Source organism: Camelina sativa, chromosome 12, assembly GCF_030686135.1.
Source record: "Camelina sativa cultivar CO46 ecotype springtype chromosome 12, ASM3068613v1".
Taxonomy (NCBI): Eukaryota; Viridiplantae; Streptophyta; class Magnoliopsida; order Brassicales; family Brassicaceae; genus Camelina; species Camelina sativa.
In genome coordinates, this window is record NC_141891.1 from 40,707,519 (window position 1) to 40,729,158 (window position 21,640).

Here is a 21,640-nt window from a genome sequence, read left to right on the forward strand (position 1 = left end):
CCAAGAGGCCTTGAGGATGATTTCAACTGGAAAGCTAATATCTGGAATCTCAAGTGTTCACCCAAAACAAAACTCCTCCTTTCGAAAATGGCTCAGAAGGCTCTACCGGTAGGCGACAATTTGAGAACCAGAAATGTTACAACTGAGGTCAACTGCCCCCATTGTGGGTCACCAGAATCGGAGATCCATGCCTTCTTCCACTGCCCATTTGCATCCCTGATCTCGAAAATGGCCCCGTTTAAGGAACAACTAAACCCGGAAACAATTAGATCGATGACATCATGAATCACTGTCACTACGCGACTTACCTGTCTACCACCCACTGGAATCGGATCGGGACCCCTAGCCCCGTGGATCTTATGGACCATCTGGACGGCAAGAAACCGATTGATCTTCAGCAGAGAACAACATGTGGCAGAGGAAGTTTTGAACCTTGCCATCATACGAGCGAAGGAATGGCAGAATGCTCAATCAAACCAACCAGTAACACACCACGCAGGTAACAACCAACTCCCAACCCCAATGGCTCCAAATGGTGTGAATTGCTTTGTAGATGGGGCGTGGCTGGAAAACAATGCAAGTCAAAAGATTTTAGTTAGATATCAATCGATAATCAAGTCAGTTGATAAATGATGAGTATACAAATGATACATAACTTAAACCCGTCTAAATTATTAATGTTTTAATTTTATAACAAACTAATGACCCATATATTTTTATATTGTCTAAAAAAAGTCATGTACTTTCAAAATAATATAGTACAGTCGAATAACTTAAGTCAATCGATTGATAATCAAGTTAAGAGATTTTAGTTAGATATCAATCGATAATCAAATCAATCCGTAAATGATGAATATACAAATGATACACAACTTAAACCCGTCTAAATTATTAATGTCTTAATTTTATAACCAATTAATGACCCATATATTTATCACATTGTTTACAAAAGAATTATGTATTTCCGAAATAATATAAGAGGTATGCATATGTTGATAGGAAATTAAAGTCTATCTGGTTGAAGTGAGACGAAATTGATGGTATTACAATCAAGATTACCAACTGTTTGGAGTGAGTAGTTTTGCTTGTCTCGACGCCAAATAAATTGGTGAGATGACAGGAGAATATGTGGGGGTCAAAGATGGTGGACATTTATTCAGATTCAAATAAATTTTAATTTTATCATTGTTATACTATAATTATTAATTATATTACTATTGTAATTTTTTTTCCAAACTAATCATAGTAATTATGCACTACTATGTATTTTATCATAATTATGCACTACTGCGATAACTAGTTTAACATGATACGTATGCATTTAACCAATAAAAATGAATCTACGACAAACTAGTTAATATGTTAATGATATAGTTATCCTCATAAATACTATATTATATGTAATTCAATCCTTGTTTGTATATGATGTAATAACTGAGTTAACAAGATAAATATGAATTAATCACATAACTTGTAATTTCTCTCGATATAATATTGTTAATCAAATAAATATTTACATAAATCACTATTTTATTATTTTTGGTGACAAATTTGAACAGTGTTGTCATAGTCTTTTTGGTGATAAATAAACATTCTTTTTGACATACAATGTCAAATAATATATATCTATCGTATTATCATATCTTCGTTAAAGGATGAAATTATAGTTAAATGCTATAGTCTATTATTTTAAATTCATATGGAGGTGTGATAAGGTTAATTTGTTCATTAAGAAGAAAAAATTGAAAGAAAACTAATTACTAAAAAACTATTATCATATTCTTAATTTTTCATATAAAATGTAGTTTTTTTTACAAGACCTAAAAAAAATAAACTCTCCCTCTGCCAAGTTCGTCCTAGCCGTCGCCTAAACTTCAGATCGCCGTTTGCCCTTTCCGGTGACCGGCGCTCTTCGCTGTAATCGTGAGAGGGCTTCTATTTCTCTGCTTTTCGTTTATTGTTGTTTGTTTTGCTTCGCATCAGTCAGATCAGGTGGATTGATGGGGATGTTAGTGAGCTCAAACCTTTGATGGTCTTCACGGTGAGGCTTGGTCGGCGGGCTTTGGTGTGTCGTTCTTCCTCCCCCAGCGGTTTCAGGAGAAGTCTCCTATGGTGATTCTCGTTTCTGTGGCCATGGGCTTTTGTGGTCTTCTGATTGAGTAAGCTATCTCTTCCATCCTTCTCCCCCGTAGCTAAGTTAGGTGTTTAGTGTCGGTTCCAGTGGTATTGGCCTTCGATTGGAGAGTATTGTGGTTGATTCGTGTTTAGACTTTGTGGTTGCGTTGAGGAAGCAGTTAGAGCAGCCTTATCTGTGAGGGTCTCTGTTTCAATTAAAAATGATGATGTCGGATCATAGATCAACGGTTGTTTTGAAGAATAAATGCCATTGTGGTTTGCTTGTTCCTGTCTCAGATGTTTGTAGTTGCTTTTGTTCTTATCTTCGTTTCTAAGTTGTGGTTGTGGTATGGTTGTGGATCTTCGTCAATTCTGTCCAATGTTTGCCTTTCCTCCCGTTCATTGTCTCTTCGTTTCAGCTTGTGCTCCCTTCAGATTCGACTTCGTTCTTAGCAGAAGTTTTGTGTTTAAGTGTTTGGTTGTGGTAGTCTTCAAAGATTAAAGAGATTTCTTCTCCTTGGTATTCATGGTGAGTGTTAACTAGCTTGATCCTTCGTCAGTCTCGATCATGGGATTGGTGTTTTTTTGAGAAGTTTTTCCTTGCTCCTTGTCCCTGCTTTCGTGATCTGGGTAGATCAGTTAGCTTTTTGGCGGACTCTAGTTAGACATAAAGAGACGTATCAGTCGTCGTCGTCACATCAGGAAGTGTGTTCGAGGGTCTATGACTTCCTATGAGTGCTCTTTACTTGGCGGGTTATGTGGTCCTTGTTTCTTGAGAGATTGGCTCTCATTATGATAGGAGGAGGTAGATGTTATCTACGATTTGGCCATGGGCATTCGTGATAAATCGCATTCGCAGGTGTTTCAGAAGAAGAAGTTTCTCTATTCTTATAGTTCTATCCTTGTTTAGGTTTGCCTAGTTACTTCTGCATATAGGCTTAGGAGTCGTCCTCTTTCGATTTTGGTCTTGATTTATCTGCTTTGCTTTTCTAGTTTCTTTGTCTCCTTCCGATAAGGTTTAGGTTCCGGGGAATTTCTATTCCGCTGGCTCGGTTTCTGGGAATTCTTGTTGTTCGCCAGCTTAGTTTCCCTTTTTCGGGCTGTAGACTCCGGGGATATCTTTGTTTTCCGCAGGCATAAGTTGTATTTCACTATGTAACTTTTCAAATTTTATAATATTATCAGATGACAAAAAAAAATTCTTAACTTTTCATATATATATATATATATATATATATATATATATATATATATATATGTGTAACCTATTTTAAAATCATTATTTCAGTAACATTGAAATTCATTAGACTTTTTAGAATCCATGATTGAATAACATAAAGTTTGTAATTGTTTGCCAAAAAAAATAGATTTGTAATATATACACAAATTACTTAAAATGCATGATAGATTCAATACACCCCTCTAAGAAGACAATGAGAAAAAAAATTTTAAACCCAAATAGACAATAAAAGTATAAAACATTAGATAGATTTGTCATCTAATCTGTAAAGTAGAACAAGTCAAGTGACAAAAAGCATCTACAAAGGTCTTAATGTTACAAGCTGACATTGCATATTCATATCAAATTGTAGATTTGAGTGAAAGTTTTTTTTTTTTTTTTTTTTTTTTTTTGACAAAGGTTTGATTTCATTCACTCAAGTAGAAAGTAAACACAAAGGATAAAAGGAATCTGAGCTCCCAAAGTTTAAAACACAGCAAGACAAGGCTTCCATAGCCAACATACGATAGAAAGTTGAGTAGATAAAGCTAATCGATAAGGACACTTTGAGAGCTATGAGCCTGAAACAAGTATTTTGTATGTGGGTGATGGTTGAATATGAATGTATGCAATGATGAGATATAAATGGATGGATGGTAAGGTGTTTCAATTCCCATTATGCTGTTGAAGTATAAGAGGTATCAATCCTAAATGAGTGTTTGTGAACAATTAAGACATGCATATGAGACTAAGTCAAGGCAAATGTAAGGATGTTTGTCACTAACAATCCTATGATTAAAATGCAAAGTGCAGAAAGTAAAACTATAAGAACTAGATGCTAAATGTAAATGGAACAGAATGATTATGACTAATATGAAGCTATAACAGAAATAGAAACTACAATAATGAACTAATGCAAGACAATAATGAACAAAATAAAAAGTAAATGCAACTGGAATGCAAATAGAATGAGACAAGAGATAAGACAGGACAACTACAAATCATAAACCAAAGTTCTGGGGATGAACTCGAGCAAGCACTCGATTGAGTGTTGATCGAGTGCAGGTCGAGCTGGACTAAACGCAAAAACAGAGCAACACAATAAAAACAGAGCAATGCAAATACGAATCAAACAACAAGCAAGCAACATGATTAAGACTTTAAAATCAATAAACAAAGAAGGTCCTGAGGAGGGATTCATGGGCTGAACTAACCATTGTGGTTATCTAACTTGGTCAACAAATCTCAAGCAAACTTTGAGCTAATCTCTAGACATATTATTCTAAGACAAGCTTCTTCCACTCTCATGTCAAGAAACAATCAAACCTATGCATATCTAGACTTGTTCTCACAAAGAAAAGAATCTACACAAGCAGGCATTAAGCAATACATCTCAAACCAAACAAGACCTCTAATCTCTTAGCAAGCCTAATGGTAAGCTCTAGATCTAGCCTTATCTATGCTTCTTAAACATTGATGTGATGCTAAGATGCTTAAAATAAAACCCTACCCTCTCAGATATAGGATCAGCATTAAGATCATCTAGCCTAGAAGAGATCTACAACAATCAAGCTTGACCAAATCAAACAAACCACAAGATCAATCCAGCCTAACCCATCCTCAAGATCCTAGAGAACTACTCACAAGAACACATGATGAACAAAGTCAAAAACCCAGAAAAATACGAAACTTGCATCATTAGAAAGATGAAACAAAGATCTTCAATATTGGAGAAAGATTCAAACTCAAATTCTCAATATTAAGAAAGTTATGGAACCAACAATATTGAAGAATTTAGCATTTTCTCCTTAAAAACAAGTACAAGATCTAAAAATAAAAGAAGTGCAAAAGAAATAATTCCCAAAAAGGTAAAAACTAGGTTTAGAGAATATCTAAAAAGCTGGACTCTTTTGGTGGCTGCAGGTACAAGGCTTTATATAGGAGAGGGAGTGGAAGCCCTAAAAATACTAAAAGACAAAAAAGTCAACGGCTCGGTCAACTCGACCTGTGCTCGGTCGAGTGGCAGGTCGAGCTGGCTTCTCTCGTGCATCCTCCACTCGGTCGAGTCCTCCTCAGCACATGGTCGAGTGTCTGGTCGAGTGTGCGGTCGAGTTGGACTCTGGACCTTGGTTTTTCAGCCTTAACTCTCTTGCTTTCCCTTCATGATTGGCTCACTTCTCCTCAGCATTGCTTCCATGCTCCTTAAGCTCCAAAATCACCTGATTATGCATGAAAAGATGCAAATACAATGCAACTAAACTCTAATGCATGATTAGTGCTAAAGCTACACAATAATGGCCTAAATGGATAGCAAAAGATGCAAAAGATGTGAATACACTAAGGGAAAACATGGTAAAATATATGAACATCAACACCCCCAAACTTAGTCTTTGCTTGCCCTCAAGAAAATAAACAAGACATAAGAAGGTAGGTGAGGTTTGAAAGTGGGATCTCAGCTCCTAAAGCTTGCAAATATACCATCTAGAATCAATGTCCAAGTTACTAATACTATGATGCAAGTTGAATGAGCTGTACTTAAAGACTTTAGACAAGCATATCACAACCTTTACTGATTTGAGCCTTAGATGCCCACATGCATTCAAATCAACCATTTCCTTTAACATTCATTAATCAAGAACATGAATCAATTCTATGCAATGCTTAAACTCATTTGGCTTGGAGATAAAGGTTTAGAGACAATGATGGTCTCTTTTTAGAGTGGGGCTTGTCAATATCAAGGTTCTCTCATAAAATGGATTGAGCTTTAGAAGAATGCTAAAGGTAAGAACACTTAGACACATACAAGAACAAAACCTTGTCTACCCAAAGGTACCCAAAGTGTTTATCCTAGCAATATAAACCCAAATGATCCTAGTGCTACCCTTTAACTTCTTCTTTTCTCTTTCACCCTTTTCTCTTTTGGTTTTCAAGTCTTAGGAGAGGTTTCTTATTTGATCTTTCTAGTGGGATGGGGGATTCTTACTTATTTGCTATGGTTCTCTTTTCTTCTTATTCTTAAGACATACAAGCTTTTTGCATAGACTTTTCTTTTCTTTTTTTTCTTCTCTTTAGCTAGACCCAACTTCAACAATCTTATACTTCCCATCCTTTCACTAGACCTTTCTTAAACACAATCTCCTCTTAAAGACTCTACCCTTTTTCTTTCTCTTTTTCCTCTTTTCTTTTCAAAACAGCCAAGTCCCAAACCCAACAAGTGAACCACCTAATCCTATCTAGTTTGAAAAATGTAAACTAGAACTACACAAGGTTTTACTCTTGTCAGTTCAAACCTAACACTTTCTACCAAGCTCAATCCCAAAAATAGGCCTCACACACACAAGAATAAATATGGCTTGAAAGAAGGGTTGGTTTAGGGGTAGGGGAACTGATTCTTAATGAGGAAATCAGCTACTTGGATCAACAAGAGTGGTAAGAAGGAGAAAGATGATCCAAATATGTATATTGTATCCATGAGTTTAAAGCAATGCACACATTGATAATTTAGATTCAATATTAGGTTCTTATAAATAGGAAATGGTGTCAAATCACAACATGCTTCAATATAGACCAAATACAATGTAGGAATTCAAAGCTTGGTTCAACCTTATGCTTCTAACTACTCAACTAGCATCAAAGTACTATTAACTTGGGCATTGATCCTAATCTAGTGAATAAGCAAGCTAACAAGGAAATACTCATCATAGATCCCTAATGCAAATATTATACAATCCTAAATGAAACATGCTAAACAAGATCCTAATATGCAATGCAAACTACATGAACACTCTTTTTTTATAAAGATTTTTTCAAAAAATTTTCAAATTTGTTGGGTTTTTCTATGCCTTAGATGCTTATGCAAAACTAATATGAGGATGCTAAAAATTTGAAATAAGAACACAAAACACAATGTCAAATGCTATCTCAAACCCTCCCCCAAACTTAAATCACACAGTCTTCTGTGTGAAAGAAATTTGATTGAGGATTCAAGACTAAGAAAACTAAACAAAATATGAAATGCAATGATATTTACAAGTGAAGGTGATAGTGGTACCGCAAGGATTGGAGAAGAAGTTGTCCACATCCTCTTGCATGCTATCAAAGGTGTAGTTGGGGTCGTCTTGGTGACTTGGAGATGGAGATTGGGGCAGCTCGACGATGGCGATCGACCGGCACTCGGTTGAGTGCGTGTCCGAGTGGGGGGGTCGAGCTGGACCGCGTGTCTCAAAATGTTGAGCCTGCTGCTGGTAGAACTGCTGGTAGAGAGCTGGATCCATGAAGTATTGAGGTGGGATGGGAGGGTAACCTGGATAACCTGGATAAGCAGCTGGAGGTGGGAAGCCATAGGGTGATCTGGGAAGGTGCTCGGTCGAGTACGTCGGGGGTGCTCGGTCGAGTGGGCGCTCGAGTGACCTGGTCGAGTGTCTCGAAAACTGTTGTTTGCGGATACTTGAGCTCCTCTTCCTCTGATTTGGCTCATACATTGAAGCCCTAGCTGGTTCCAAAGGATTTGCAACTCTTGAAAGTGCTCTAGTTGAGCTGCTTCTCCTCAAAGGGCTTGATGGTGAAGGTGAAGAATTCCCACTCTTCTTTAAGCCCTTGATAGACTTAGCCATGTTGGTCATTGTAACAACCCGTCCCGTGGACCCCACTAGCCTCACTGCTAGCCCGCTAGCCTCACTGCTAGCCGCCCAAACGGACCCCAAGCTGGCCCTGCAGGGCATCGATCCTAACCCATCACTGTGGAAATCCACATCCACCAGTAGGTTATTGGTGCGCCAGGCGTTCCTCGAACCCTGGTCCCCACCCTTTAACAACCTTCCCACAGGAAAAGCAGTCACCAATTGACCTGCAGATCAATTGGTGACAGCTTGTCCTGTGGGAAGGTTGTTAAAGGGTGGGGACCAGGGTTCGAGGAACGCCTGGTGCACCAATAACCTACTGTGGATTTGGATGAATAGTTCCATTTGCCCAGTGAGGGGTTAGGATCGATGCCCTGCAGGGCCAGCTTGGGGTCTGTTGGGCCGGCTAGCGGTGGGCTAGTGGGGTCCACGGACGGTCTGTTGGGGCAGCTAGCGGTGGGCTAGTGGGGTCCGCGGGACGGGTTGTCACAGTCATCTTCTTCTTCAGCTTATCAAACCTCTTCCCATGCCACTTGTTCCACTTTTGTAAAAGTGTCAACCTCTTGCTGGTCTCCCTCACTCCTCTACTATCTTGGGTTGGGCTCATAATCCTCAAAATAAAACTGCTCCTCCCCATCAGCCACTTGTGCATTCACAGCTTCCTCAACTCTAGCTTGAACTACTCCATCAAATAAGTGCTCCTCAGCTGGCCAAAAGTCAATGTTGGCTCCTTCTTGAATGGTGGTGAGCTCTTGGTTAGGCAAGATCAATTGTTTCTTTCCAAGTGTAGGAAGCTCAAAATTGAAGATGTGATTTCCTTGATGCATCTCCTTGGCTAGGATGAGAGTAGAGGTGAGGTACCTTGAGTCAATCCATCTTGGTGAGACCCTTTCTCCTCTAAGTGGGACCTTGGCAGCTTGTAGAATTGGAGTAATGATGCCTCCAATGGTTAGTGCTCCTCTTGAGCCTTTGTTCTCCAACTTGCCTACCCAACTTCTCAAATATCTCATATGGTCTATGAGCACCATTGCAAGATCAGTCTCTACAGTGCTCCCAAGGATGATGGTCCCATCTCTTGCTTTGAGGATGAGCCCATTGAGAGCCATATCAATCATCTTTAGCTCCCCCTCATTGATATTCCAAGTTTCCTTCCTTGCAAAGAAAGTGTTGGCAAGAGCTTTGTGGAAGTACCTTAGGACTGGGCTCCTTATCCTTGAGCTCTTGGAATTGGAGGATGAGTAGATTTTGTTGTCCCCAATGGTTTCCCAAACTGAATAGAGCTCCTCTCTTGGTATCATCAAGCTCCATTGCTCCCAACTTCAAAACCAAACACATTGGCTATCTTTTTCATTGAAAGCTCATGCCTCTTCCCCTTGATTGTGAAGGAAATGTGACCAGCTCCAACCTCAGGATCTTTCCTTGCATATGTATGCAGCTTGACAGTGGCTAGAAACTCACAACTTTCCTCCTTGTAGCCCTCCATGCAAAGCCCCATAAACTTGGTTAAGTTACTTTTCTCAAAAAGAAACTCCACATCTTCATCAATGGCAAGCTTCTCCATTGTTTCCTTGTGAGGATATCTAGTCCCCAAGAACTTCATTCTCATGAAAGCATCATAAAGCTGCCTCTTTGACAACCCACAAGATTCTGCTTCCCCATCATCCTCTAACTTCTTCCTCACTCTCATTTTCACTCTCCTCTTGCTCAACCTCAACTGTTGGCCTCTTCCCTTTGGCCTTGTGTCTCCTCATAAACTCATTGAGAGTTGGCTCCCTTTCCTCCTCACTTTCAGTCCTCTCAAGATCTTCCTCAACTGATTCTCTCCTTGGACTCGGCATCTGGCTCGACCGGCTGCTCAAACCACCACTCGGTCGAGTGCATGATCGAGTGGCGCGTCGAGTTGTCTTTCCAGCTTCCCTCCTTCTTTCAAGGCCAGCATCACAACGTTCCATGGAGCTTGCAGCGGTTTGTTGAGACTTCCTGGTGATCTTTGAAGACATTTTAAAAAAGAACTGAAAGGAATAGACTCAAAGCTCAAAGTTAATAGGTTAGTGACCCAAAAACTTGAAAGAACAAAGCTTGAGCAAAAGATGAACTTGAGAGAGATTTTAAAACTTGAATTTAGTTGTTTTGAGCAAATGAGAGAGTGTGAGAGGTATAGGATCGTGCAAGTCCTATTTAAAGAAGCTAAGGGGACAAGGAGACAAGGGTGGAGCGTCCATACCATTTAAATTTGAATTGGGAATCTTTGACTTGCTTTTGGCTGCCACTCGACCCCACACTCGACCAGCACGTGGTCGAGCTCCCTTGACCAAAGTTTGAAAATTCAAAATTTTCTTCTTGTTCTTCCCTCCACTTGATCGTTCTAGCGATTTGAAGATCAAATGGGCCTTAGTTCCTTTCCAGCTCGGTCGAGTACCTCTCGTGGGCTGGCTGAGTGGGCTTGCGTTTCTCCTTCTCCAAGTCCAAATCTCTCCTTACCCAACTACATTCTCACTAAAAGGCATGTCCAACACAAACATAAAAGAAAACACATCAAAACTACTAAGAAATTAAACCATATTTACAAAGGATACCTTAGGGACTTCCTCCTTAGTGAGCTTGTTTAGAGTCACTAAGCTTGACTTTGGTTTACTTCTTAGACTTGGTCTAGGTACCAAGGAGGTGATGAAATCCTCCCTGGAACCTCTTGATCACTGTGAAGTTGATCCTTGATCACCTCACCCTTAGCACACAAACCATACTTCTTCTTGATTTTGAGCCTTGGTCTTGCTTTCCTCAAAGACCTCTTGTTCAGCTTAACTTGGAGATCCTCAACCATACTAGACAGCTCTTGAACTAACCTCTTAAGCTTTTCCACAGAATCTTCTTGAAGAGAGATCTCAGCCTTTGGAGTTGCCTTATCACTTAAGACCTCTTGACCACCTTTGTCTTTGATAGTAAAAGGCTGATCATCAGTGGTAGGAAGGTTGGTTGGGTTATAGATATTGAACTTCATAACTATACCCTCAGCAATATTCAAGGTCACAAGATTTTCCTTGACATCAATGACTGCTCCAACAGTGGCTAAGAATGGCCTCCCAAGGATGCTAGGATCTTCAGGTTCCTTGTCCATCTCCAATACCACAAATTCTGTATGACCCCTTGCCTTCCCTATCTTGAGTGGGACATTCTCCAACCTTCCAACTACTTCTCTGTTTGACCCATCAGCTAGGCATACATGGAGGTTGGTGGATTTAAAATCAGTTCTCCCAAGCTTTTGAGCTATGGAGTATGGCATCACACTAGTTGAAGCTCCCAAATCACAAAGGCATTGATTGTAGTGGAGGTAACTGATTGTGCAAGGCAGATAGAATGGTCCTGGATCCTTAAGCTTAATTGGGATGATCACTCCTCCAAGGTTCTCAAGATCCTTCTCATCTTGAGCTTGAGCCTTCTTCTTTGACAAATCAAGCAAAAAATCTCTATAGAGAGGATAAGGTTCATACTGTTCCAAGGCAGGTCCTCTCTCCTCTTCTTGGTAAGCAATGATGACCTCTTGAATGGCCATCACTTCCTCTTGTTTCTCAACCACAACCTCTTCCTTCAAAGCTTTCTCATCCTCTTGTTGCTTAGCCAACATCTCCTTTTTCTCAATTATTTCCTTTAATTCCTTGATCTTTTGTGCTTTGAAACGTCCTCGGAATGGTAGAGGTGGTTTGTAAGCTAGAGGAATGTACTTAGCAGGTTTAACAGCTCCTGATCCTTCAGCTCGATCGACCACTCGATCAGGCACTCGGTCGAGTGCTTGCTCGAGTGCCTGGTCAAGTGCAATGGTAGATTTCTCTGCACAAACTTCACTCAAAGCTTCAATAACTGACCAATCCTCCCCATCATGAACATCACTGTCCTCAGTGACTTCCTCATCAGAGATATGAATGGCTTTTGTAGTGGAACTCCCTTGGATTTTGAACAGCTTTTCCAGGGAGTTGGTTGGGTTTAGGAGCAGAAGTAGAGGCAATGTTGCTCTCCATATACTTCACTCTAGAGTTGAGACCTTCAAATTTCATGTTAAGGTCATTATACTGGGATGTGAGCCTTTGATTCAATTCAGCAAACTGTTTGGCTTCCTCAATCTTTCCTTTTGTTTGCCCAATCAACAACTGTTGCATCATAGCTCTTAGGTCTTGTTCTTGGCCTTGGTTAGTCTGAAACCCTGGTGGGGGACACAACTGAGGCTGGAACACTTGATGTTGTTGTTTGGGGACATAGTTTTGTTGCTGTTGAGGCTGTTGAGGTGGGTAGACTTGGTCTTGAGGGTTGGCTACATTGGTACTCCTATAGGAGAGATTGTTCTTCTTGAAACCTCCTTGGTTGTAGCCTTTGAAGCCACCCTGGTTTTGCATGTAGCACAACTCAGCAAATTCAGTCTCTCCCTCTTGAATTGGAACCTCTTCTTCACCAATGAAGTGAATAGACTTTTGTTGGCTAAGAAGGATCTTGTCAAGCTTCTCATTGACCATCTTCAAGTCCTTCTTGTACTTGTCCTCTTGTTCAGTTGATGATGACCTTATGGTTCTGTCATAGTCCTCATTATAGTTGCCATCTGACTGAGCAAGATTCTCGACTAACTCCCAGCCTTCTTCCACATTCTTGTTGAGGAAGTTGCCATTAGAAGCTGTGTCAAGAAGCATCCTGATCTTGGGAAGCACAACTCTATACAATGTACTCAAGAGTGACTCATTGATGAAGCCATGATGAGGACATTGAGTCTGAAATCCTTTGAACCTCTCCCAAGCTTCACAAAAGCTTTCATTGTTTCTTTGAGCAAACCCAGAAATTTCATTCCTCAATCTAGCAGTCCTTGCATTTGAGAAAATTTTTGCCAAGAAATCCTTCTTGCAAGCATCTCATGTGGTTATTGCTCCAGTAGGAAGAGTCTTCTCCCAAAGGTGTGCCTTATCTCCAAGTGAGAATGGGAAGAGCCTCATCTTGAATCCATCTTCACTCACTCCATTGATCTTTGTAAGACCACAGATTCTGTCAAACTCATCAAGATGATCTAGTGGATCCTCCATTGGCAACCCATGGAACTTGTTGGCTTGAATCATGGAGATCAATCCACTTTTGATCTCAAAGTTGTTGTTTGGCACTGTTGGAGGCACAATACCAGCCCTTTGGTTGTGGGTGTTGGGTGCATCTCCAGCACCAATGTGCCTAGGTCTCTGCTCATGGTTAGCTTGTTGCTCCATGATCACTTGATCCTCTTGCTGAACTTGAATTTCCCTTCTTCTCTGATTTCTCAAACCCTTTTGCAATCTATGGATGTTGTCAATAGGCCTTTGAAGATTGTCTTTCCCCTTAGACCTTGTGTGCATCAACAACCGCGAGTACAGACTCAAACAGGTTCACAATTGAGCTCAGGCTCGTATGGGTGGTTGAATCGACTGGGAAGTGGTGTCCAAATGTACACGGCTTCTGACTCGATCAAGTGCTCGATCACTGCTCGGTCGAGTGGTGGTCGAGTGGTTGGTCGAGTGGGTACCTGAAACTCAAGACAACCCAGCAACAGAAGATTCGAGTCCAGCAACTTCACAAGTGTATAAACGAACTTAATCTTAGACTAATGTGGATCCTAAATGTCACAAAAACACACTCAAATGGGCAACGGCGCCAAATTGAAACAAGTATTTTTGTATGTGGGTGATGGTTGAATATGAATGTATGCAATGATGAGATATGAATGGATGGATGGTAAGGTGTTTCAATTCCCCTTATGCTGTTGCAGTATAAGAGGTATCAATCCTAAATGAGTGTTTGTGAACAATTAAGACATGCATATGAGACTAAGTCAAGCCAAATGTAAGGATGTTTGTCACTAACAATCCTATGATTAAAATGCAAAGTGCAGAAAGTAAAACTATAAGAACTAGATGCTAAATGTAAATGGAACAGAATGATTATGACTAATATGAAGCTAGAACAGAAATAGAAACTACAATAATGAACTAATGCAAGACAATAATGAACAAGATAAAAAGTAAATGCAACTGGAATGCAAATAGAATGAGACAAGAGATAAGACAGGACAACTACAAATCATAAACCAAAGTTCTGGGGATGAACTCGAGCAAGCACTCGATCGAGTGTTGATTGAGTGCAGGGTCGAGCTGGACTAAACGCAAAAACAGAGCAACACAATAAAAACAGAGCAATGCAAATACGAATCAAACAACAAGCAAGCAACAGGATTAAGACTTTAAAATCAATAAACAAAGAAGGTCATGAGGAGGGATTCATGGGCTGAACTAACCATTGTGGTTATCTAACTTGGTCAACAAATGTCAAGAAAACTTTGAGCTAATCTCTAGACATATTATTCTAAGACAAGCTTCTTCCACTCTCATGGCAAGAAACAATCAAACCTATGCATCTCTAGACTTGTTCTCACAAAGAAAAGAATCTACACAAGCAGGCATTAAGCAATACATCTCAAACCAAACAAGACCTCTAATCTCTTAGCAAGCCTAATGGTAAGCTCTAGATCTAGCCTTATCTATGTTTCTTAAACATTGGTGTGATGCTAAGATGCTTGAAATCAAACCCTACCCTCTCAGATACTAGAATGAGTTCCACGCGTTGCGTGAGTTAATAATATAGAAAATTTATTATGGAGTTTAATATATTGAGATTTGTTTATATTTTTTTCTCAAATTGATTATTTTGTATTTCATATTAGTTAGAGTAAAAATTATCTTATAACTTCTTAACAAAGTACTTGTAGCAAAATATTAGATATGTGCAATACCAAAATGTAGGAAATAATACATTTAACAAATTGGACTACAAAAAAATTGAATTTATAATTAAGTTACGTAAAGTAAAGTTTTTTTTTCGGAATATCAAATTTTTCTTTTGTTTATTGGCAATAGTTAAGTAAGAATCTTTTTACAAAAAAAAACTATAAAGGAATCTTAACGATAAATGTTGAGATATATATATAGTAAGTAAAACTTAATATTTGTTAAACAAAAAAAACAATGTCTCTATTATATTTGTGTTCCTATGATGGAGATGTCCACTGTTGATAACATGATTATATTTATTATATTTATTAAAAAAATTTGTGTTAATTTGGTTGTAGTGACTCATTAGGATGATGGAAATACTGAAAATGTTGTTATTTATTATGCAAGTTGGAAAGAGTAGCAAAGTTTTTTTTTTAAGGTTAGTTTTAGAAAACAGAAAAAACTATTATTTATAACAAATATATTTTGTGGAGTATTAATGTTTTTTAAAAACTTCATACGTTACAATAGTAACTGCTCACTCTTTAATTTCTTTAAGATTAATTGCTTTCATACATTTAAGATTTTGGATTTTTAGAATTAAATGTATTTATTATGGTTATTAATTCAAAAACTTGTTCTTATAAACTTCCATGTAGCATCTCGTCTTTTAACAGGTGTCTTCTAAAAAGTAAATATATTGTTACTTTTTGTAAACTGAATTTATTTATATAATCATACTTAAAAAATAAATATCAAATTGCATAAGTTAAAAAAAAAAATTAAGATACAAAAGTTTTGGTTATTTCTTCACTATTTAAAGTTAAAAATAAATATCAAATTAGATAACGCTAACATAATTTAAAGATATTAAGATAATAATAATTTTCCTTAAAAACACATTTTTCTAGATTTTCTTTGTTTTTTTCTTCATCATTTGAAGTGAAAAAAATAAACCATATTATGGTAAATATTAAACCAATAATATATTTTGCTGATTCGAATTCTCGCGGAATTGAACATATATGGAGGAAGGGTGGGAAAGAGAGAACGACGAGGAAGAGAAGAAGTCGGAATTCAGAGATTCTGTCGGTTTTTCTTTGAGAAGTCGTAAAAATTCTGTGGCCCATTTACCATTTACAGCCCATTACTAATTGGCTTAAACATGAGATAAAATGTTTAAAAAATAAAACAAATGTTCAAAAGTGCCACGTGGCAGATAGATAGAACTTCTTAGAGGGTGTAACCCTACTTTATTATATTAGATAGGATCAGCATTAAGATCATCTAGCCTAGAAGAGATCTACAACAATCAAGCTTGACCAAATCAAACAAACCACAAGATCAATCCAGCCTAACCCATCCTCAAGATCCTAGAGAACTACTCACAAGAACACATGATGAACAAAGTCAAAAACCCAGAAAAATACGAAACTTGTATCATTAGAAAGATGAAACAAAGATCTTCAATATTGGAGAAAGAATCAAACTCGAATTCTCAATATTAAGAAAGTTATGGAACCAATAATATTGAAGAATTTAGCCTTTTCTCCTTAAAAACAAGTACAAGATCTAAAAATAAAAAAAGTGCAAAAGGAATAATTCCCAAAAGGGTAAAAACTAGGTTTAGAGAATATCTAAAAAGCTGGACTCTTTTGGTGGCTGCAGGTACAAGGCTTTATATAGGAGAGGGAGTGGAAGCCCTAAAAATACTAAAAGACAAAATAGTCAACGGCTCGGTCAACTCGACCTGTGCTCGGTCGAGTGGCAGGTCGAGCTGGCTTCTCTCGTGCATCTTCCACTCGGTCGAGTCCTCCTCATCACACGGTCGAGTCCTCCTCAGCACACGGTCGAGTGTCTGGTCGAGTGTGCGGTCGAGTTGGACTCTGGACCTTGGTTCTTCAGCCTTAACTCTTTTGCTTTCCTTTCATGATTGGCTCACTTCTCCTCAGCATTGCTTCCATGCTCCTTAAGCTCCAAAATCATCTGATTATGCATGAAAAGATGCAAATGCAATGCAACTAAACTCTAATGCATGATTAGTGCTAAAACTACACAATAATGGCCTAAATGGATAGCAAAAGATGCAAAAGATGTGAATAAACTAAAAGAAAACATGGTAAAATATATGAACATCAGAGCCAAACGCAAGGAGGCAATTTGGTACATGTGAAATCAAGGATTATCGAAGATTCTTCCAAAGACGAATGGATGGATGAACTAATGGCTATAGTCATTAACAAATGATGATTTGGCGTTGATGAAGGAGCCAAAGACATGTGTCTCGCCGGCACGAGAGAAACTACTCGAGGTAGTGCTTTTGCAAGGGTTTGAACTAAAGTGATGGTTCCTTGGTGCTTGAGATTGCTTGGTAACGTTGCTAAAGAGTAGGAGTTTGGCTCACGCAGACCAAAGCATTTGTGGGCAGTGATGGCTTCAGTAGATCTTCTTGGAGGATGGGCAATGTATGCACTCAAGATCATAGGGAGAGCAACAACCACGATTTGCAAATAGATGGTATAGAGCTGTACCAAATCAGGTGGATCCTCTCTCACATAGAAGCCTTGGCCATGGAGATTAAGGAGTCCACACAAAGTTTGGATTCGGCTGGAGATTTGAGTGAGTTCCTCCAAGAACCGCCACCTGTCTTGGAAGGAAAATCACCACATTCCACTAATGACACAGACCAGAGAAATTCGTTGATTAGAATCAATGTACAAAGTCAACTTCTTCTTTTTCTTCAAAAAAATAATAAATAATATGAAAAGAGAAAAATTAACTTTTTTACATCAACTCTTTCTCATTCTCTGAGAAATAGAAAAGACTGGAAATAAAAATTGAAAGATTTTCCTAACCGTGCAAGGCAAATTAGACATGTAACCCTTTTTCGTATCTTTGATCACCCATCAGTTGAATTACCGAGAGTTGGTTCTGGACCTACTTATCAATCCATCAAGTGAGGCGAGATGAAATTGACCAGAAAGACTCGTGCTTGATTAAGTTCATTCTGGTCTAAATAACCCTTAACAATCTCCATGAGAGATAATCTCCAAATCAACTTAAGACAACACACATGAAACACTAAATGGACAAAGTTACAAAATGCACAACTAGAATCGTACCATTCTCTTACGAGCTGAGCTGATGTGGCACTAATATATGAAGAAAGTTAGTCGTCAATTTTTCATATATATAATTTTACGAGAACTTTCTCGAATCAGTTCATACAGTTAACAATTATTGAGTTAGTCTGCTGTTCAGCTACTCATCTTATAATCTGCTGTTCAGCTACTCATCTTATAATCTGCTGTTCAGCTACTCATCTTATAACATTCCAGTCATACCCATTATTGATTGATTATATCTTTTGTTATTGACTAATAAGAGAACTTGGAAATATATATAAGATATTAAATATGTTATTTGTGTATATTATTTGCCTTTGATAAAAATGTATTTTTACTCTCATTCATTCAATCGACATTCAGTAGGAGGGACAGGATATCTAGGCCGATCAGAACAGTAATCATATTGCATGTACTTTGCTCTCACATCCTCCATTGCCTTCTGTTCGTTTGCGCTTAACCTATTATACGTCCTATTGTTCCACCAGTACCTTGTCGAACCACAAACTTCCCTATTATTACTCTGACCATCTAGGCGACAGCCATGTTCGGGGAAGCCTTGGAACTGGGCCTTAAAAGGAGCATATGCCCAATTAATCTTGTCCTTACCACCGTTTGTTGCCCATTCTTCACCATTCCAAAGACTAGCCACTAGTTGCATGGGCTTTGATGGATAGTTCACGCCAAATCTTATGTTATTCTTGAACACTCTTATTGGAATTTTGTCGACGTAAAACCTGTTAACAAACCATCCAAAAAGATTGACTTAGATAAGAAAAGATTTTGCATAAAGAGAAAGGAAGGAGAAGAAAAGAAAAAAAACTTACACAATCTGATACGGATTCCAAAGAATCCCATAAGTGTGGAAACTTGTGGTGGGGTCGAACCAAAGAACAAACTTTTGTTCTCTATTTCCTTGTCCATTGGTAAACACATTTGTTTGGATTCCTATCGGTTTCCCTTGTCTATTCCCCAAAAACTCAAAGTCGACCTCATCGTGGGTGTCTCCTTTTGAAGTCAACTGTAACCAATATATTAGCATATTAAAAATAAAATAAAAACAAAAGCAAATTCACAATGTTGAAACTCCAAATTTATCGTAGAGGAAAGAAAAATGTGAACGTACATAGAAAGCAGTGACAACACCGGCAGAATCACTTGGAGGCAATTTGATTGTCATTTGAAAGAATCCTGATCCGTAATGGCTTTTAGACTCAAAGCCAGAACCTATTAATTAGTAGTAGGTTGTGTCAAACTATTTATTTCGATGTTTTGTATACATTTCAATATTTCATATTTATATTTATTTATATATATATATATATATATATGTATCTTGTATCTTTTTTTATTAACAATACTCACTATACAGGTTCGAATTTAGGTGGTGACATATATTAAAAAAAAATGTCATTACCACAATTTAAAAACCAATAACATGGTCATTTGGGTTATAATATTTTGGAAAAAAACAAAAATATATAAGGAAATGACTTCAATACACACATAAACCATTAAAACATGACTTCGTATTTGTGAAGTAAAAAGAAAGGAAATGAACCTGAAGACTGATCCATGGAAAGCTCAACTTCTTCCCCTTGGTTGAGTTTTAAGACATGATTTTGTCCCCACGTTACGACGTAGTTCTTATCAAAATCTATACCTCCTTGACCACGAACCCTAGCATTAGCCGTAAACATCAAGAAGAGTACCGAAACAAATTCAAATATTAAAAACATATATTCTATCCTATTCATTTTTAAGTATCAGCTTGAGTTATCTATTATCCCAGGGAGTAAAGAGCTCCTCTATTTATATTCCTTTGTCAAGAATTAGAGGCTTAACAGTTTAGGTAATTTCATGTTTTGTGTAGATAAATAAAAATGGACGTACTTGATTATCTATAATTCAAAGTCATACATGCTTGTTTACACTTACATACAAAATCCTGGTCAACAAAATGTTTATTTTTACTATTTGGTTATAGATATGTTACGAAAATGAAAATCTCTTACCTATAATGACATATCATTAAAAAGAACATACAGTTTATATGATATTTGTCTCTAAAACTATCAATAGATTTTTTTTTATTGGTCAACATTTAAATGATAAGTTTTAATTCTATAACTATTTGGTCAACATATATATAGTTATGGAAAGGAAAAAAATGGTGACAAGTTTAATTACACAATATAAAATAAAAGAAAATAGAATAAATTGGTCAACATTCTTAGATATTATTTTTAATTTTATAACTATTTGGGGAGACTATTAAAAAAAAAGATACTCCCTGTGTTCCAGTATATAAGATCTTTTAGCCTTTTTTATTTGTTCTATATTGTTAAAAAATTTCAAGTTTCTATGTATTTTTAATATTAATTTAAAAATTTTGACAATATAAATTCTGCAGTATCTTCTATTGGTTTAATTATGTGAAATGAGTAAACATTTATTGTTTCTTAATCTTTGTGCTTTTGGCCAAAAATCTTATATAATGGAACAGATGGAGTATAAAATAAGCTATCATATATAGGGAGGTGTATTGAAAGTATGATTTTGGAGGATTTTGTGGAATTTAGAAAATATTGGATTTTGGGAGATTCAAGGGAGTTTTTAGGATAGTTTGGTAGAATTGTTAGATTTCTCATTTTAAAAAGGAAGAAAATAATGGTGATTTGGTGGGATTTTAATGGATTATATTGGGTATTTTTAAGAGGTTAGGAAAAAAGAAGGGAGATTTGCTACCATAACCTATAATTTATTAGAAATCACCATGGTAACCTATCAAGATTTTTAAAAGATTTCAGCACACATTTTTACGATATTACCCTTCTACATATTTTTCATTTTCCTTCTTAACTACATAACTAATAAATATTTTAAAAATAATCTTCAAAGTATTAAATATTCATAATTATTATTTAACAAAATTTAGAAAAGGAAATATTAAATTAACCTAATTTAAAATATTTTAAAACAAAAATTCTTTAAATAACAAATCAAATGGAAAAGAAAATAATTAAACAGAAAAAGAATAGTTTAAAATTTGAAAAAATTAATAGTCACACATATTCAACCCATCGACAATGGCTATTCCAATTTTCAACTTCAAAAATATTAAGTATATTTGCGTATGTTCAGCATACTTCTAAAATAAAATCATCAAACTAACCAAATATCTGCGTATGTTCGGCAGACTTCTAAAATAAAATCATCAAACTTACATTTGGTCTGCTGAAATGGATAGACATGCATAAAGTCTGCGAAATTTTAACAGATTTCTTAGGTTCTTCCAGCAGACTTATAATTAGTCTGCGAATATTTGGCAGACTAACAAAAAATATGCATACTTTTGGCAGACTTCTAAAATTTAAGCATCAGACTTACATTTAGTCTGCTGAAATTGATAGACATGCATAAAGTCTGCGTAATTTTAACAGATTTTTAAGGTTCTTCCAGCAGACTTATAATTAGTCTGCGAATATTTGGCAGACTAAAAAAAATCTGCATATTTTCGGTAGACTTCTAAAATTTAAGCATCAGACTTACATTTAGTCTGCTGAAATTGATAGACATGTATAAAGTCTGTATAATTTTAAAAGATTTCTTAGATTCTTTTAGCAGACTTATAATTAGTTTGCGAATATTTGGCAGACTAACAAAAAATCTGCATATTTTCGGCAGACTTATAAAATTTAAGCATCACACTTACAGTTAGTCTGCTGAAATTGATAGACATGCATAAAGTCTGCGTAATTTTAACAGATTTCTTAGGTTCTTCCAGCAGACTTA

The 21,640-nt window shown here is 37.1% G+C and overlaps 1 protein-coding gene and 1 non-coding gene across 2 annotated transcripts; one reads left to right on the top strand and one right to left on the bottom strand.

Moving 5' to 3' along the window:
• Positions 1-12,681: 12,681 nt before the first annotated feature.
• Positions 12,682-12,788, top strand: LOC147933408 (small nucleolar RNA R71). The gene has a single exon (XR_015576757.1). It is a non-coding gene; the product is annotated as a small nucleolar RNA R71 (small nucleolar RNA).
• Positions 12,789-18,119: 5,331 nt separating this feature from the next.
• Positions 18,120-19,756, bottom strand: LOC104732900 (xyloglucan endotransglucosylase/hydrolase protein 2-like). The gene is made up of 4 exons (XM_010452501.2): positions 19,407-19,756; positions 18,972-19,072; positions 18,673-18,866; positions 18,120-18,582 (listed from the first exon to the last, which is right to left on the bottom strand). Exons 1-4 carry the CDS (start codon positions 19,600-19,602, stop codon positions 18,186-18,188), a joined length of 888 nt encoding a protein of 295 aa, XP_010450803.2. The 5' UTR covers positions 19,603-19,756; the 3' UTR covers positions 18,120-18,185.
• Between the last annotated feature and the right edge of the window lie 1,884 nt (positions 19,757-21,640).

Bases quoted from the DNA above. Each gene is read 5' to 3' on its own strand.
- LOC104732900 (XM_010452501.2), bottom strand. From the start codon at position 19,602: ATGAATAGGATAGAATATATGTTTTTAATATTTGAATTTGTTTCGGTA. The intron at 19,073-19,406 runs GTTCATTTCCTT...ACTAATTAATAG, and splicing joins TTCCATGGATCAGTCTTCAG to GTTCTGGCTTTGAGTCTAAA. The intron at 18,867-18,971 runs GTACGTTCACAT...TATTGGTTACAG, and splicing joins GTGTTGTCACTGCTTTCTAT to TTGACTTCAAAAGGAGACAC.